The sequence below is a fragment of the Hypanus sabinus genome, chromosome 19 (assembly GCF_030144855.1).
Source record: "Hypanus sabinus isolate sHypSab1 chromosome 19, sHypSab1.hap1, whole genome shotgun sequence".
Classification (NCBI taxonomy): Eukaryota; Metazoa; Chordata; class Chondrichthyes; order Myliobatiformes; family Dasyatidae; genus Hypanus; species Hypanus sabinus.
This window is the reverse complement of record NC_082724.1, coordinates 32,806,788-32,826,246: the sequence shown is the minus strand read 5'-3', so window position 1 is coordinate 32,826,246 and position 19,459 is coordinate 32,806,788. Positions and strand designations below refer to the sequence as shown.

General features: G+C 38.6%; 1 protein-coding gene across 1 annotated transcript in view; it reads left to right on the top strand.

The window, feature by feature from the left end:
* suclg2 (succinate-CoA ligase GDP-forming subunit beta) overlaps window positions 1-19,459 on the top strand; it is a 381,523-nt gene that overhangs the window by 353,519 nt on the left and 8,545 nt on the right. Inside the window, exon 10 of the mRNA XM_059944292.1 lies at window positions 4,413-4,533. Within this exon, the coding sequence (XP_059800275.1) occupies window positions 4,413-4,533 (121 nt within the window). The remainder of the gene's footprint in view (window positions 1-4,412; window positions 4,534-19,459) is intronic.

Here is a 19,459-nt window from a genome sequence, read left to right as displayed (position 1 = left end):
GCACCTCTGTTCTGTCTGCCACAAAAGGTGGGATTTCCCAGTGGCCATCTATTTCAGTTTGACCACATTCCCATTCTGACGTGTTGGTCCATGGCCTCCTCTACTGTCATGATGAGGCTGCACTTAGGTTGAAGGAGCATCACCTCATATTCCATTTTGGCAGCATCCAATCCGATGGCACGATCATGGATTTTTCTCACTTATGGTATTTCTCACCCCTTCCCTTTCTTTCTTTTTCCATTTCTCATTCGTTTCACTCTCAGCCCTTCCCTTCTCATTACCTGCTAATCACTTCTTTCTAGTAACCCTCCTGCTTTCCTTACTTCCATAGTCCACTGTCAATTCGTATCTGATTTCTCCTTCTTTAGCCTTTCTCTTCCATCTGTTACCTCCCAGCTTCTTTCTTCAACCCTCTTCCTCCTCTACAGGTTTCACCTATCACTTGCTAGCTTGTACTCCTTCCCATCCTCTCACCTTCATATTCTGGCTTCTATCCTCATCTTTCCAGTCCTGATGAAGAGTCTTGGCCCAAAATGTCGATTTTTTTAAAAATCCCCTCCGTGAATGCTGCCTGACTTGCTGAGAGTTTCTGCAACACTTTGAGTATATTGCTCAAGATTTCCAACGTCTATAGAATCTTTTGTATTCATGATCTCCATTTGTTCATTCGGTTGTTTAAGTTCTTTGTTCAAGATCTTAGCAAAGCTGGTAATGACATTCATTCTTGCTCATCCATATTTTCTTTGAAAAGATGATTGTGGTGAGCATTTTTCCTGAATCACAGTAGTCCATCAGTGAGGATACTCCCTTTGTTCTGTTCGGTTGAATATTCTCAAACTTAGCTCCAGCAAAAAAGAAAGAACAGTAATATATTACCATTCCTCAGTAGTTGCTTGCAATGTGGTTTGTATCTTTTAATAGATTACATCTCATGAGCTAGATGTCAACATCTGTGATCATTTGGGACTGTCCAGACAAATTGAAACCACGGCAGCACACATGGAACCCCAATTGCACTGTTCTATTAACCCCAGAGCTGGGATTCTTGAACTTTCACATTGTCATTTGGTGACCTAGAATGCTATATTAATGTTTTTAAAATCTCTAAGCCACTTTCTTTGGCTGAACTTCTGTAGCCTACACAATACATACTATAAGCAGAATCAAGAATGATAACTTTCAATTTGGGATTGAGCTCATAAACTCAGTGAATGCTTGCTATAGCAACAGAGCCCTCAGATGCTTTTGCTGACTTATTGAGTATTAAGTAAGAATGTATCTTGTAGTGGTACGGTAGTATTGCAATTAAGGTAACACTATCACTGATAGCAGTAATGTAATATTGGGGTTCAATTCTTGCCAGTGTCTTAAGGAATTTGTATGTTCTCCCATAAGCACATAGATTTCCTCTGGCTGCTCCAGTTTCTTCCCACATTCCAAAGACATAGGAGTACGAATTAGTAGATTGTGGCTATGCCATGTTGGCATTGGAAGCATGGCGATATTTAAGGTAACCTCTAGCACATCCACTAAGCAAATGATGCATTTCACTATGTTTCAATGTACATGACAAATAAAGCTCATCTTTATCTTTTATCTTAATAAAGAATTCTTATTCAAAAGGTAGCGATATTATAGAACCTCATTATTATCCCAACCAGTTAACTAAGTAGCATGAATGCCAGCTAAAGCAGATGTTTTTCTCTAAAGCAAGGATTTTCTCAAACTCTTACATTACTGAGTTAAGACAGAACTTTGAATGGACGACATCTACAAATACACTGTGAAATAACAGGTTGTACTGCAAGAATTAGTAAAACGTATAAATCTATTTAAATTTCGTATAGACAACGTACTTCTGTTTGCATTTCCTTCTTTTGCAGCTAAAGAAATCTTCTTTTTATTTAACAATGACAGTCATTACTGCCTTCAGTGTAGTCTGCTTGCTGATGAGACCTACTAGCTTACAGGTCACAAAGCAAAGTGTCAATGCAAGAATGTGCATTGAGGTCATAATATACTTGTTTATTCTGTCTTCTTGACTAAATATATGTCAGGATGATCTGACTTACTGTTCTACTTCTGACAAGTTTGCTAGCTTGATAACGGATTATTGTTTTTGAGAAAACAGTAAGTGTAATTTCTTTTAATAGATAGTGTGTTTCAAAGACTCAACAGTTTATATTTTTAAGATATCCACAAACAAAAGATCAAGATTAACTCCTTAAGTGTGCAAATTCAAAAGCTTAATTCCCTGTTGATTGTGTACGTACAGTACCTCATGAAAATTGCTTATTATCTGGTATTTTTCTGGCACACAGTCATTTCTGCATTGCTGTTAGTTAAGTATTGGATAACTTCAATAAAGGCTATATATTTAATAGATCTATACATCACTTGTCTTACTGAACAACAATACCAAAAGAGTATATGAATACTACACTTCTATAGATTTCTGGTTCTTATTTATCATTAGGGCATTATAAAGACATTAATAATTCCAATTTACAATTCAAATCAGGCTCTTCATTTTTTTGTGAGCTGAGATTGTGAACTTTTATGTGGAACATCTTCGCATTTACTGGTGGAACACTAAAGAGTTAGTGACTTAGGCAGCTATTTTATCACAAATTTAAACTGAATGAGAAATATAAGTATCTACCCAAAAAAACTGAAAGGGAAAGTTTCTCCAGAGGCCACGTGTAAGATTAACCTTTGTTGGCAGACAAAAATTGTTTAAATACAGTTTGGTCCATTTTTTCCATAGATCATAAACAATGGCTGATTTGTAAGTGCTGCTTCATCATTCAGGAACTATCGCACATTTCTAAAAGAAGCTAAGATCTTCTCTCCTGTCCATTTTTATGAAGAAGTACTTTTATGAATGTAGGCACCAAAAGTATGTCTGGCAGAAGCAGCCAGCTCAGTTCAGTTTGAGTCTGTGTTTCCATGCACTGGCCACACCTGTATCCATTACTCGCTGCCAAATGATCTGTTTTTTTTTTTTGGTGACTATCACTCCCCATTGTTTACAGTATATTAAACATTGAATAAAAATTCTTTTATAATTACACTATATTCTGATGTTACCCAACTAAAGGCCAGAATTCACAGAAAATTGAAAATTAAAAGGCCAGAATGTTCATATTACCTATATTGAAAATAGTGCATGGGCAGTCACTTCCAATTTTCATGTCAAATGATGTATTATTCTGTTTATTTTACCCATTATGAGTTGAGACTACTTAGAAACTCAGTATATTGATGCAGCTCCTGGTAACCTCAGAGAATGTAACTTCAGACGTATTGGAGAAAAATCCAGATCACCAAGGAGATTCATTATGCCAAGTCGTTCTAACTTTAAAGTGCACAGTGGTGTATCTATTAGTGTAACACTATTCCAGCACCTGCAACCCCTGTCAGTATGAAATTTGTATGTTCATCCAATAGCACATGGAGATTTGGCTTCCTCCTACTTTCCAAAGATTTATGGGTTAGTAGGTTAATTGGTCAAGTGGGTGTAATTGGGAAGTGCAGGTTTATTGAACCAGAAGGGCCTATGATCATGCTGTACCTCTTTAAAAAAATAAACAGCAGCTTTCAAAGTGCCATCAGTCAGATTCCACTTTTAAAGAGTGAGGTGACTTGTGTGGTTAATACTGTATCTGATGCTTCAAATCTAAATGATCAGTGAAGAGCAGAATGAGATCCAGGTTCAAACTTTGGTTCTTGTTTGACTCAGTTCTCAATCTCACCCACAAAAAGGTGTCCATGTGAATGGAAGTATTAAACAGAGAAATGTATGTGAATATCCCAACTGCCTTTGTTTATTAGCTCATCTGGGATCCAATTAAAGAGTCATGGATCAAACTGGTTACCTTATTTAGTTATTTATATGATTGAAACATGAGGACAGGGTTATGAATATATGTGGATTGCTTGCTTAGATGACCAGCGGGTACCCTGATTTCAAGTGACTGGGGGTGGAGGACACCGTTTCAACATGGCATCTTGGTCATTTTAGGCCGTAATCTCAGGAAAAAAAACACATCAGAAGCAGCTAATCAGCAGATAGCAAAGTACACTGATTTGAATATAATTGCAATGTGAAAAAATATGCATAATTGCAAATAAGTATTTGGGAACTCTGCATTTTATGGTTTTAAAATTTGATTATTTGCTATTGAGTAACTGGCCAATAGGATAAAAGGATATAAGATTTACAAAGATTAGTGATGCAGGTAGCAATTTTGCATTTTTAAAATAAGTGATTATTAAATATTATAAGCTGTTGGGATATGCATTTATAATAAACCAATACACAAATTTGCATAATATAAAAGAAAATCAAATATTCATGGAGCAAAATAAAAAGAGCACTAACCATTTTTATAATTTTTTTGCTCTTCTAGGTTGAAGCAATCCTTGTCAATATTTTTGGTGGAATAGTCAATTGTGCAATCATAGCAAATGGCATAACAAAGGCATGTCGTGAACTTAAACTGGAAGTACCACTTGTTGTGAGACTTGAAGGTAAGTAATGGATATTACTCTAAATTGCCAAAAGAAAATGTGGGCATGTAAATGTTCTCTTACTACTTGTATTTTTTTTTCTAAGTTTCTCCCACATACGTTATATGTCAGAAAAGTTAATAATTTATTAAAAACTGGAAGAAAATACCTGCTTGGCCAATCCTTTGGTCACCCCATCTTATATCAGGATAGTTTATCAGGGATAAACTAGTTAACTATAAGCTGGTGAGCCTTACATCCATGGTAGGAAAATTATTGCAAAAAATTTCTGAGGGACAGTATTTATGAATTTATGTATTTATGAATCGGGTTTAATGTCACTGGTATATGTCATAAAGCTTGCTTTGTGCAACAGTGCATTGAAATAATTATAAAAACTGGGACTTACAGTAGGAAATGTATATAAAATGTTAAATTAAATAAGTAGTGCAATAAGAGGAAAAGAAAGTAGTGAGTTAGTGTTCATGCGTTCAATGTCCATTCAGAAATTTGATGGCAGAGGTGAAGAAGCACCCCTCGGCTGTCGGATTTGCGAAAGCAGTGACAGCAAGACAATTTGAGGGAATTTATAATTTATTACTGATTTGATTGAGTTTTTTTAAAGGAGATTGTTGAAAGCAGGACAATGGATGCAGTCTATATGAGCCTTACTGAAGTTCTTGTCAAGGTCTGCATGGTAGGCAGCTCAAGAAGGTTAAGGATTATGGGAATCCAAGACCAGCTGCTTATTGGATTCAAATTTAGTTTGTGATAAAAAGTGGAGGATAGTAGTAGAAAGATTTGTTTTATTTTTTCCCCCTGACTGGAAGTCTGTGACTAATGGCGCAACACATAGATCAGTCCTGTGACCTTTACAGTTTGTGATGGATATTAAAGACTTGGATATGAAAGTCGGAGGAATGATTAGTAAGTTTGTGGGTGACTTGAAAAATGGTGGTGTTTTGCATAGTATGAATAGTTGCCTTAAGGTTACAGTGGAATATCAATTAGAATATTTAGAATATTGGGCAGAGGGTTGGCAAATAGAATTTAATCCCAACAGTGCATTGTGATAGTTTTTGAGAAGTCAAATAGGTATAAGTATTTACGGTAAATGATAGGGCACTAAGGGACGTTGACAAACAGAGACGTCAAAAGCTCGAAAAAAGTGGCAGCACAGGTTAATAGAACATGAAGAGGGCAAGGCATAGAATATAGAATTTAGAATATTATGTTACAAAACATATTTTTGTAACCATGCTTGAAGTGTTGTGCATTTCTGTTTGCCACACTTGAGAAGAATGTGATTGCATCAGAGGGAGCACAGAAGAGATTCACTATGACGTTGCTGGGATTAGAGGACGTTAAGTATGGGTAGATACTAGATAAGCTGGGCTTGTTTCCACTGGAACGAAGGAGACTAAGGCATGACCTGATACAGTTATATAAGATAATGAGAGGCATTGACAAGGTAGACAGTCAAAATCTTTTTCCCATGGTAAGGCTAACAAAAAAGAGTGATTAATGATTTATGATGGGTGGAAGAAATTCTAATGGGGATCTGAGCATTAAGTTTTTACTCAGAGTAGTTGATATCTGGAACACACTGCCAGAGATTGTAGAATCAGATACAATTACCACCTTTAAGAGGCATTTAGACAGACACTTAAATATGCAAGGCATACGTTCAGTGGCCACTTTATTAGGTACACATGTACCTTAGTGCAGATATCTAACCAGCCAATTATATGTGCAGCAGCTCAATGCACAAAAACATATAGACATAGTTAAGAGGCTCAGTTGTTTTCAGACCAAACATCAGAATGGGGAAGAAATGTGATCTAAGTGACTTTGACCATGGAATGATTGTTGGTCCCAGGCAGGCTGGTTTGAGTATCTCAGAAACTGTTAATCTCCTGAGATTTTCATGTACTTAAGAATTTATAATAAATGGTGCAAAAACCAAAAGTATTCAGTGAGCCACTTCTATGTGGGCGAAAATGTTTTGTTAATGAGAGAAGTCGGAGGGGAGTGACTGGACAAGTTCAAGCTAACAGGAAGGTGGCAGTAACTCAGATAACCATGTGTTACGAAGTGGTGTGCAGAAGAGCATCTCTGAATGCACAACACAACAAAACTTGAAGTGACCGTTGTGTATAGAAGTATACAGCTTGAATAGGGACAGATGAGATCAATGTAAATGGGCCAGAAGGTTGGCATGGATACAGCGGGCTGAAAGGCCATTTCTGTAGTGTACAACTTAAAGATGCTGTTTTTTTTTAAATACAGCGTTTTATTCTGTCTAATTAGATACCTGTATAAATGTAAGATTTTCAAGTTATCATAACGCATGTAATCTCTACCTAGCTTTCAGCTCACCCTAACAAATTTTTGTATTCTTTGCATTGGCGTTAAAATGCACAAAGTGAAGAATTTTACTGTTACAGATTTCTCAGGTAGAGATCGTCACAGCATCCATTCAGTAACCGGTTGGTAAATAGACAAATGCAGAGGGTTTTTTTGGGAGAGTTTATAATCCCATTTCAGACCAAGAAGTTTTGAATACTTAGAATACTGTACCCTACAGAACTCTGGGTATTTAATTTTTGAATGCAGTCAAGGCTAAGGTGAACAGATTTTTTGGGCAATCAGTTGAATCTGAATATTGAGCAGAAATCTTTACTTTAGGTAGTGAATCAGTAATGATCTGTTTATATGACTCAATGAATTATTCCTGCTTTGGTTTGATGTAAAATAGGAGAATCAGAGTGAATCTTAACTGGCCTCTTACACCACCTAGCGTAACTTTGTAATGCTGTTGCTAGGTTGAGCAGCACTGTTAAAAGCCTGCAATTAGATCATGAGAAAAATGTATCAGTGCTGATAATTCCAAAAAGTATAAAATTATTTCTCTGCAACTGTTGCTGAGTTTCAGTTATTTAACAGGAATCAGAAAATTTCACATTTTTAATGAAAGGCAATCAGAATTATTTCTTTTTTATTTAAACAACTGATTTTAATAATCTAATTATTCACACTTTCCTGTCATAGCCATGGCACACATAATTAAAGATGTGAGTTGAACTCAATAATAGCCACACTGCAAGTCAGGGAGAAATCTGTTTAAATCAGAACTCATTTTCTTAAAACTTTCAATTTAACTTCATTTGACCAAAATAGTTGGACATCTTTAACAATGATTTTGTATTAAAATGTGATGTTGTGGTATTGGATCCGATGTTCTTTCAACTTGACTTTTTCTCCCTCTGAAACCCCTCCCCAATCCCCCCCCCCCCATTTCTCTGGCTCAGATAATTACATTAGATTATATGGAAGGCAATGGGAAAGCTCATTAGAAAGTACTTCGCATTTTTTTTTGCTGAATTCTAAAAAGGCAGTCCCAATAAATGGAATTTTCTGACACTATTGTTCTCCAATAAGCAAAGTGAAGAAGTAACTCTGAGTAGAGTAATCGGGACGCTGTCGTGACAGTGTTATTTTAGCAGGCTTTCTTGTTTTTACGAGGCCGAGTTGCCAATATTCTTTCGCAGTCCTGGCCTTTATTAGATCTAGGATCGAAAAAATGACGATAAATGTTTGGGCAGATCAAGCTCATCAGCCGTCGTTGGCGGCTCAGCTAAGGAGGAAAACTCTGCTCTCAAACCTCCACTGCCTTGCGGCTGTACCCACTCATGAGGAAGGCTTCGGAAGTAAACTCCAAGGAGAAATCCGGAGCTGGAGTCTCTAAAGCAGTCCTACCTTGAGTCCAACGCTGACTGGCAACTCCTGCAACGCCACTGGTGTCAAACTGTATCAGTTTCAGCTGTTCCTTTGAGTTCAGCAGCTGTGTGCAGAGGGGAAGCCTGCTATATGGACAACAGCTTGCTCTCCATATCATACTGCTCTGGCTTGTGTATCACACAGATATCAAGGACACAACAACTAAGGATGACCCTGACCAATGTAGGGCCTCACCATGATAATGGCATAAAGTGTAAATTCAAGCTTTGTGATACAACTCAGGTGCTATCAATAAGAGTTTAAAACTGAGCATGGAACACAGTGCTTTGCCGCCATCAAGTGCTAGGAGGCTCATGGTAAACATTTAATTGTGTTCCTTATTCCCTTATCAACCTGACTTTGAGGTCAGAAAATTTGGTTGTTTCTTTAAATGTGCTATGTTATCATTTTCTTTAAATGGTAACATATCTCATTAAAAATTTCACAGATTAATTGAATATTATAAGAGGCTGAACTAAAATAAACGAGCATTCTTCTAAAAAATGCTTAATGCTAAATAACAACATACAATGTAAGATTTGTGGACAGTCCCTCTGCGATGCATAAATTATGGTTTTGTTGATGTGTGTCTTTTACTCAGGTTTTGACATGTTGCAGAACTATAGTCTGAAGGATATTTCCTGAAAAATGACAGTGCTGGCTATTTTGATTAATATGGAATCAAAAAATCAAATACTGGTCCATCTATACACCTTATGCATTCATTTATTGTGTGTATTTCATTCAGGCGTGGACATATGCCTGAGGTAGCAGCAAATTAATGTAGCCTTTCATGCTTCACTAAATAACTTAGTGATATAGAGTCAATAGCTGTCAACAAAATTAATATTCATGTGCACCTAGCTCTACCTTAGATAATCAAGTGATAAGATGTTGAAGCAATACTCTGGTGCTTTCTAACATGCCTTCTGCATGCCAGGATGTTCCACTTCATGTTTGCCTTACAGTTGCACTAAACTGTCCTCATTAGCTGTGTATGAGGATGGTGTTCTAAGTAATATTTCAGTAATAAATACAAGCTGAAAATGGTAAACAACATCAATGAAAAGGGGAACAGAGTGAAGAACTCAGGCTGATGCTGACCTTCAGAATCTAACCTGAAATTTCAGATGTTTCTCTCCTTAGGGCACACCAGCATTTCCTATTTTATTTCAGATTGTACCCACTGTATTTTTCTTTTAGCCTGGGGCAATTGTTTCAGCTGTGATTCAAAAACTAAACACAAAGGATTCTTGCTGATAGCCTGCTTGAATATCTGGGTGATAGGGAAGGAACTAACTAACCGATAATGCACCTCCAATCAAAAAGACTGACATCATTCACTTACCTGTAGTGTACAAGTGAATAACAATGTATGACTGTTTTTTAGCATACGCTTGAGGTTTGGGGCAAGAACAACATGGATAGAGGAGACTAGTACTAATTAACTGTGATTAGGAATTTATTTTTATCAATTATAATTATCAATTAACAACTGTTAAAATCAGTTTCAAGCTCTCTGCCTTTGTCATCTTTCATATGGTCTTCCCATTTCTAAGTCAGTTTTAGTATTCCAAGATTATCAGCAATTAATAACCTTTGCATTGCATGTCCTGTATGGGCATTACATCAATTATCTCTTTTTCTACTGGGTTTCATTTACCTTTTAATGCAAAGGGGCTCGTGATAATAAGAAAATGTCACTGCTGTTTTCTAAATGTATTTGCAGGTTAACATTTCAGTAATAATTAGTTGCTGAAGAATTTATAAAAAATTATTTTTAACAGTTTAAATATAGAGTAAGAAACCCACAGCTTTTTTTTACTTCAAATATGAACATATTTTTGGATGAAAACTGTAACCTACCTAATTTACACTGTGAGAAGATGTGAAAGCAATGCATTGAAATGTTAAGTCTGCTGTGTGGACCTAGTGGTAGCAATTACAGTTAATGCTAAATATCTGCCTGTTCTCATGGATGGAGCCTCATACTGGGACTTAAGCATGAAATCCGGGTTCACATCTTGTGCAATATCAGGGGAGTTTTGCAATCTTGGAATTGCTGTCTAAAAACTGTAGTCAAACTATTCTCAGATTAATGTATGAGATCACACAACACTTTAAAGAAAAGGGGATTTTACCAAGTGATAAAATTAAAACTGGAGTGTAGTCCTTTATCACACAAATACCTTTGAGAATTTCATCTATACAAATTGTGACTTTTCCTTACTATATAAGTTTAAAGTCACTACAGTGATACATTGTTGGTTATAAAGAGCTTTCTGTCAGATTATGATGGTAGAATAGCTCACTTAGCTAATTAGTGATAGACACTACACTCTCCCCTGTACCCTAACTCTCTTGAGTTGCTGGCTTGTCGCTGGTGAAGACTGACACCAGGTACTGATTTAGCAGCTTTCCGATTTTCCTGTTCCCCATTACTACTTCTCCAGCATTGTATTCCAGCAGTCCAATGCGTAATCTTTTCTCTCGCTCTTTCTGCTTAAGAATCTAAAAGCTTTAAGAATATTCTTCTATATTATTATCTAACTTACCCCTGTAGTTCATCATCTCCTCCCTTTAAACACCTTTACAGCATTATAACTTTCTCTTCCATCATCACATTTTGCTGGTTTGATCACAGCATGCAGCATAGATGCTTTGATCAAATTCCTCAAGTTCAGAACAGGCTTTTCTGTTGACTGAGACCGTGTCAATCACCGAGTGCACGTTTAGAAATTCCACTTTAATCTACTCACATTCCTAAAAATCCATTCAGATACTAACATTACCTATATATTATGACAATCACAGTAGCTAGTAGACCTTCCAATCTGTATATCTGGATTGTGGAGGAAAACAGACCACTGGGGTAAACCTATAAGTTCACTGGGAGAATGTACAAATTGAAAACAGGTAATGCATAAGGTTAGGATTGCTTCAGATTTGCTGGAACTTAGAGACATTTATGATACCTGTAGTGCACTCTGCCACATAGTAGTAAATTGTGTGCGGGCTCTTGCATCTTTCTTCCCCGTTGTTTCCCCCTCTAGCTTATGTCTGCAATTCTTCCTATTGTACATTACAATTCCAAAAAAGCATTCAATAAAGTGCCACAAAATAATTTTGTCATCAAGACTGAAGGATAAAGAGTACTGGACTTACAGCACAATAGATAGAAAATAGGCTAAGTACTGGTGACCCCCTAAAGGGGGATTGTGTTCCAAAAACAAATGGCCCATTTGTGATTTTCCACAATGTTAAATCACGTCATCTGTGCAAGCATTGAGGGATGTGAGTTGAAAGAGAACAAACTTTGTGTTTATTTGTTGACGTTTTCCCCCCACATAAATTCTGTGAGATTTAATTTTATTCCATAACTCAAATCTTTGGATAGTGATTTGTGAATTTTGGCGAATTACTTTACCCAAACACAGGGTCATATGTAACAAGAAATTGGCAGTCATTGTAAAAAGTTTGTTAATCAGATTAGAGGGAAGGGAGCAGCAGAGTTCCTCAGGAGCTGGTGTTAGCATCACATTTTTTCCAAAACACACACCAGTGTTTTGGACCTCAGGTGTAAAGGGCATAATTTCCAACTTTGCAGATGACTTAAAACTTTGAGCCAGAATGAACTATGAAGAGGATTGTAATGCTGTAGACAGACTGGAATAGGTGTATAGTTGGCAAATGAAACTTAATCTCATGTTAAATTCACGTGGAGTAATGCAAATTTTTATATTATTGCATGAAGATTGAAGGAAAAGCAATATAAAGGGTTAAATGTGCACAGTTCATTGCAGGGCTGCTTGAAGTTGTAAATACATTGAGAATGGTGGACAGCCACAGGGAGCTGCTGGAAACCTTGCACCTTGAGTGTGGAATAGGCACTCATTGATGGAATAGAAACATTTCCCATTAATGTTCCCACTCAGGCTGCAGAGTACATACAGAGTGGTGACAGATTGCTTTTCATATCACATGCAAAGTTAAAGGTAATGGATATTTGACAGCAGTTCCAGCAGGCATCAGGATCGTGTTCCAAAATGCTGAAGTGTCTGCCAATCCAAGTCAATAAGCTGCTTATCAGAAACATCCACACAACTGTGCTGTGGAAGCTGATTTTCTGCCTTTACCTCCTCTGAGGTGAGAATAGCCCTCTACCTTTGCTGATGATTCCTGCTGTAGTGAGCAGCTGTAATACGCAAGGAACAGCCTGTTCTTGCTCCTGAGCATCCCGTGCAACCATGCTGATGTGCCCACTGAGAAGTTCAAAGAGCAATTAACAAGCACAGATCTCCAGAGTTTTCTAATCAACCCCGCAACACAACTTGTAAGGAAGGTCTTTAGAGTCGCACAAGAAGCCAGCTGTGAGGATGCAGAATTAATTACCAGATTTGCTTATCTAACTTGTGATGCTCTCACCTTGGTTTCCTCTGGCAAGCTCTGTTAATACTGCAAAACCTATGTCCCAAGAGTTAAAGAATCAGCTTCTTAAATATTGTTGTTAATGAGTAATTATCATATTGAAATGATCAATGTGCCTGTCACAATGGACTGTTCTCACCAGGCCACTGACTGCATGTGTCACATATAATATAGTGTATTCTGTTTCAGGTTTCTGACTTGTCATCACATATACCTTATTATAATGACTCCTCTGCCAATCCCTCTATATTATTGCATAGATTTGCCACATTGGATAAATGAAAATATAAAATGCTGTACCTGTTCAATAATAACCAGCGCATCCACATATTTCACAATATTAAAAGCAGCACACACAAAATGCTGGAGGATCTCTGCAGGTCAGGTAGCATCTGTAGTAATGAATAAACATTCATGTTTCGGGCTGAGACCCTTCATCAGAGTTAACACTAGAAGCAGCTAATTTTAGGATTTTAGATGATGAGGGCTTAAATTAAAACAATTTTGTAATACTAGATAAAATCAACAACTACAGCAGTATTTCTCTCAATTTCTTTTTCTGTCTTTTCCAAAATGTCTGGAGCTTTACTTCATAACCCCAACCTTTCAAATGCTTAAGGGAGAGGGATCAAATCGCAATGACCCCTCAGCCTGTGTCACAGTTGGATTCATCGATCCATGGAGTTATACACTAAGGAAACAGAGTCCTTCTGCATAACTCAGCCATACTTACCAAGATGCCTATCTATGTTAATCTCATTTCCCTATGAATGACCTATGACCTCTAAATCTTCTCCAGCCACACACGTCGAAATGCCTTTTAAAAGTTGTACTTGTACCTACCTCTTCACCTCCTCAGGCAGATTGTTCAATCTATCTATCACCCTCTGTGTGGAAAAACTCCCCTTTACATTTCATCCCCTTCACCATACACATGTGTATTCTTGTTGCAGACTCCTTTACACTGAGGAAAGAGATATGAGGATATCTACACTCCCTTATAATTTTATTGACCTTAGTAAAGTCACCATTCAGCCACCCACCTCTGCTCTGAGGAAAGCATTTCCATCTTGGAGTTTTCACTTTGGAGTAGCATCAGTGAGATTTGTGCAAGAGCACGAACCATGGAAGAAAGCAGAAATTTTGTCCAATTAAAAGAAGTAAGATTTTAGCAGAGCATCTACAACGGGAGCAGTCATAGTTGAAGTGGGACAGAGTTAGAGTGGGGAACTGACACTCAAAAAATTTCAGCGAGAAGAGGCTAGATTGAGGTTTCTGTTTCTTTTAGTGCCTGGCTAGAGACACGAGAATGGATCCCAGGTCATTGGTGTGCTACTCACGAAAGATGTAGGAGATCTGGGAGACCTGTGGGTTCCTTGATTGCTACATCTGCATTGAGGTGCAGCTCCTTCCAGACTACTTTGGGAACTGGAGCTAGATGATTTGGGAGAATGAGTAGTTCATATATAGGAGCTAGAGGGAGGCAGACATACCTTAGTTGTAGGAGACAGGTAGCTGGGTGACTATCAGGAGAGGAAAAGGGAATAGTCAGTCATTGTAGTGCCCCTGTGCCATTCCCCTTATCAACCTAGCCTCCACCTCTTCTCACTGAACTACTGCTTTGGATGTTTATCCTTTATTACAAAAGATACTGATTTGGTTACTGTTGCGAGGGACAATCTAACAAAGGGAAGGAATCAAATCTCTAGCGGAGAGTTTGGCTCTGAGACTCTGAAGGGAAGGGGGAGAACAGGAGAGTGGTGGTGATGGAGGATTTAATAGGGGAATTGACAGTGAAAAAGACTCCTGGTAGTATGTTGCCTCCCAGGTACAAGTGTCAGGAATGTTATTCCAAAAATATCCAAAGTGGTGTACTTGTTATTGAGGGGAACAGCCACAAGGGTATTCTGAACTGTCTGCCTTTTCCCCTACCCTCTCCTGATGGTCACCATGCTACCTGCCTCCAGCGATTTAGGGGTCACTACCTCCCTGTAGCTCTTGTCCGTCAGGCCCTTCACTCTCCCAAATGATCTGAAGGTCATGCAGCTCCTGCTGCAGTTGCCTAACCCCTTGCAGTTAGCAAGGAGGTGCAGCCAGGTGCATTCTCACAGATATAGTCATTAGGGACACAGAAGGTCTCCCTGACTCCTTACATCCTGCAAGAGGAGCACACCACTGCCCTGGCTGCCATTCCCACCGTTCTAAACATGCAATAAAAAGGAATGCAAATTAGCTTAACAGATCTTAGCTCATTGCCTCTGCCTCTTCACACCAAAGTCTCTTGAGCCCAAGCTTAAGCTACCCATTCTACTCTTCCTTCTCCTCCTCCTCCTCCGCAAATAGCAACAATGGCAGTGATATACTAGCAAACTTGCCATGTTAAACTGGGTCTGTCCCAAAGATCTTAATTTAGCAATTAGATGTTTCCTTTGCACCTCATAGAACCTGCATTCAAACATTATATGCTGCACCATTTCTTGACAAGTGCAGTCCCTACAGATTCCAGTATCATGCATATTAATTCTGAACAGGGAATTATTTGTGTCCAATTCATAAACATGTAAGTATAACTTCTCTCCTTTTATACCTATCTCCCACCATCCTGAATTTTATATAACTACTGTCCTTTCCTTGCTTTTCCTTATCCCAATTTTGTTTCCAGGTTGATTGGATAAACTTTTTAATTATTGCTTTCATCTCCCCCTTAGGCAAAGGCACCACTACATTTATATCCTGAATTTTAAGTGATTGCTTGGCAGGAATGTCTGCCACCTTGTTTCCTTCATCACCAACATGGGCAGAGCCCCATATGAAATATATACACAGGCCTGGGCCCTGCAGCCTCAGCAGATGTTGTCCAATCTCCAAAATGAATGACTGGCCTACAATTGGAAACACTGACAATTTAATAGATGTCAAAACCACAGGAGCACATAATCAGGGCATTCTTCTTCAACCCGTTTCAAGGTTAAAACGATAGCAACCATCTCAGACATGAATGCTGATACGTTGTCTGATGATCTTTTCTTAATGGTCACCTGAAACTTTGGAACTGAAATAGAAACGCCTATACAAACTGTCCCTGGATCTTTTGAACCATTTGTGTGGATATGTAAGAATCCATAATATTTGGCTTGCATATATTGCTGAACACAGACACAGAGATACTGCAGGTGCTGGAAATATACAGCAATGCACACAATGTGCTGGAGGAGCTCAGCCGGTCAGACAGCATCTATGGATGGGAATAAACAGTCGATGTTTCAGGCTGAGACACTTCATCAGGACTGGAAAGGAAAGGGGGAGAAGTCAGAATAGGGAGGGAGGAAGAAGTGCAAGGTGGCAGGTGATAGGTGAATCTGGGAGATGGGGAGAGGGTGAAGTGTAAAGAGCCAGGAAGTTAATTGGTGGAGGAAATAAAGGGCTGGAGGAGGTGGAATCTGACAGAAGAGGACAGAGGACAGGGAAGGGGGAGAAGCACCAAAGGGAAGTGACAGGCAACTAATGAGAAAAGGTGAAAGAGGAAAACAGGAATAGGGAATGGTGAAGGGAGGGGGCAATTACTGGAAGTTCGAGAAATTGCTTTTCGTGCCATCAGGTTAGAGGCTACCCAGACAGAATATAACACTCCTCCAACCTGAGTGTGGCCTTATCATGGAAGTAGAGGAGGCCATGCACTGATATGTCAGTATGGGAATGGGAAATAGAAATAAAATGGATGGCCACCTCTTGCACTGAGTTTGCTGCCTAGCAGCTGAAACAATCTTAGAATCTTATCCAATCTCTCCTTATAACTTAAACCCTCTAGTCCAGGCAACATACTGGGAATCTCATGCACTCTCTATAGTTTTATCACATATACAGTGGCCACTAAAACTGCACAATGCAGCACTGAGGAATTGGGATATCATACAAAACTGTTACTTGATGTCCCAACTCCACAGTGCCTCAGCCTAGGAAGGCAAGCATACCACATACCTTCTTCTGCTTTCTGTCTAATTGAGTCACTGCTTTCATGGAGCTGTGTTACTTGTACCCCTGGGTGTCATTGTTCAATAAAAGTAGTCAAGGCCTGCGCATTCACTGTATATGTTCTAGCCTGGTTTAACCTCATCAAATGCATAACCTTTGATTACCTTCTTCTCTATCCCCTAAACCACTAATTTTGGTGGAAAACTTATGAATCATGCCACATATATTATCTTCCAAATTACTAATATGCACTCAGTGGCCAATTTGTTAGGTACACTTGGTCCTTAATGCAAATATCTAATCAGCCAATCATGTGACAGCAGCTCAATGCATAAAAACATGCTGATGGTGAAATGGTTCAGTTGTTGTTCAGACCAAACATCAGAATGTGATTGAAGAGACTTTGACCGTGAAATATTTGTTGGTGCCAGACAGGGTGTTTAAGTATCTCAGAAACTGCAGATCACCTGGGATTTTCATGGGCAACAGTCTCTAGAGTTTACAGAGAGTAGTGTGAAAATCAAAAAGAAAATATCCAATAAACAGCCATTCTGTAGGCAAAAACAAAGCATTGTTACTGAGAGAGATGAGAGGACAATGGTCAGACTGGCTCAGGCTGATAGGACGGCAACAGTAATTCAAATAACCACACATTACAACAGTGGTGTTCAGAAGACCACGGACATACACACAGTGGCCACTTTAGGTATAGGATATACTTAATCAAGTGGCTACCGAGTGGATATAACAAATAATAAAGGACCCAGCACTGATCCCTGTGGCATACCAGTGGTTACCAAGTCTCTAGTATTAAAAAAAAACAATTTTCCACTACTTCCCTTGCCTACTACCACTAACCCAATTTTGGATCCAATTTCTATCTCACCTGAATCGCAGGTGTAACTCACTCACTGTTAGTTTTATCTTTATGTGGCATATTGAAAGTCCTGCTATTGCTTCCTTTTTCCATGATCAAGGAGGCATTAGTGTAGGTTCAAGCTGTCACTAAAGGCATATTGTGATACAAAACCTGTGGTGCTACTTGACTATCCAACAGGAATAACTAAATTCAAATCTACTCAATGATGCGTACTTTAAGAAACGAATTAAAAAAGAAATTGGTCTCTACTTAGAATTTAATGTAAGTATAACTTCTCTCCTTTTATACCTATCTCCCACCATACTTTGGTTACTCTGAAGGCGGTCTTAAGAGGGAAAATTTATAGCGATATCTTCATATAAGAAAAAAATGACTAAAACATTAGTGGAATTACAAAATAAACTGAAGGAACTAGAGAAAAAACACAAATTGAATTTGGCACAGGATACATTAGGGCAGGGGTCGGCAACCCGCGGCTCCGGAGCCGCATGCGTCTCTTTCATCTCTGTGCTGAGGCTCCCTATGGCTTTGAAAATAAATGATGAGTATTTAATTAAAATGTATTTTATGTTAGTTTGTTAGTTTTTGAAATGTAATTCTAAATTTGAAGATTATGGTGATCTTGTACAATCTAAATAAAACGTGTTTTTTTGTCGCTATTAATATACGTCACCACTGCCAATGCCTGACACCCGCCAGTGCACGATTTCTTTAACTTTTCGATCCAAGGTGGGCTAACTATGGAGAATTCTAAAAAAAGAAAAGTGACTGAAGAAAACAGAACGTTTAATGATACGTGGGCAGATTCATTTGCTTTCACTGCTGACGAGACTGGTTTACCGGTATGCTTAATATGCAATGAGAAACTAGCAAACAACCAAAAGTCAAAAGTCGCAAGACATTTCCAGAATAAACACGCAGCCTTTGCTCAAAAATATACGGATGGAGATGAGAGAAAAAAAGTCGTTTTGGAACTGATGCAGAAGGTTGATCTGAGCAAAAATCATTTCAAGAAGTGGATGAAGTCTGGAAAATCAACTACATATGCTAGTTTCGTTGCCGCTCAGGAAATAGTCAGGCACAGGAAGCAGTTTACAGATGGTGAATATATAAAAGAATCTTTCATTAATTTTCAGAACATTTATTCACGGACTTTAAAAACAAGAGTGAAATTGTGCAGAATATCAGGGATATGCCCCTCTCTGCAAAGACTGTCAAAGACAGAACCATAAAAATGGCAGAAGACATCACAAGACAGCAAATTAAAGACATCAATTCAGCTGTGGCCTACTCGATTGCCTGTGACGAGTCTAAAGACAAAGGTGATATTGAACAGATAGCGCTGTTCTGCCGGTATGTAAGCTCTGCCGGGCCACAGGAAGAAATGATAGAGTTGATACCTCTAAAAGGCCAAACATGGGGGGAGGACATCTGTGAGGCTGTCTTGAATTGTTTAAGAGCCAAAGGAATAAAGACCACCCACCTGGTGTCAGTAGCTACTGATGGAGCACCAAGTATGACAGAAGCGCACAAGGGATATGTGGCTTTACTGCAGAAATCGCTGGACAGAAAGCTGCTGACTTTTCACTGCACCTTGCACCAAGAGGCACTGTGCGCTCAAACATTTCCTCCGGAATGCGCAGAAGTAATGGATGTTGTCATTCAGATTGTCAATAAAATAATGGCAAAAAGTTTAAATCACCGTCAATTCCGTTTGTTACTGGACAAGCTGGAAAGCGTATATTCTGATCTCCTGCTGCACAACAAAGTCCGGTGGCTGTCAAGAGGGGAGGTGCTGAAACGCTTTGTCGCGTGTCTGGAAGAAGTGAAAACTTTCCTGGGCAGCAAAGGGCTCACCTTTCCTGAGCTGGAACAGCCAGAGTGGCT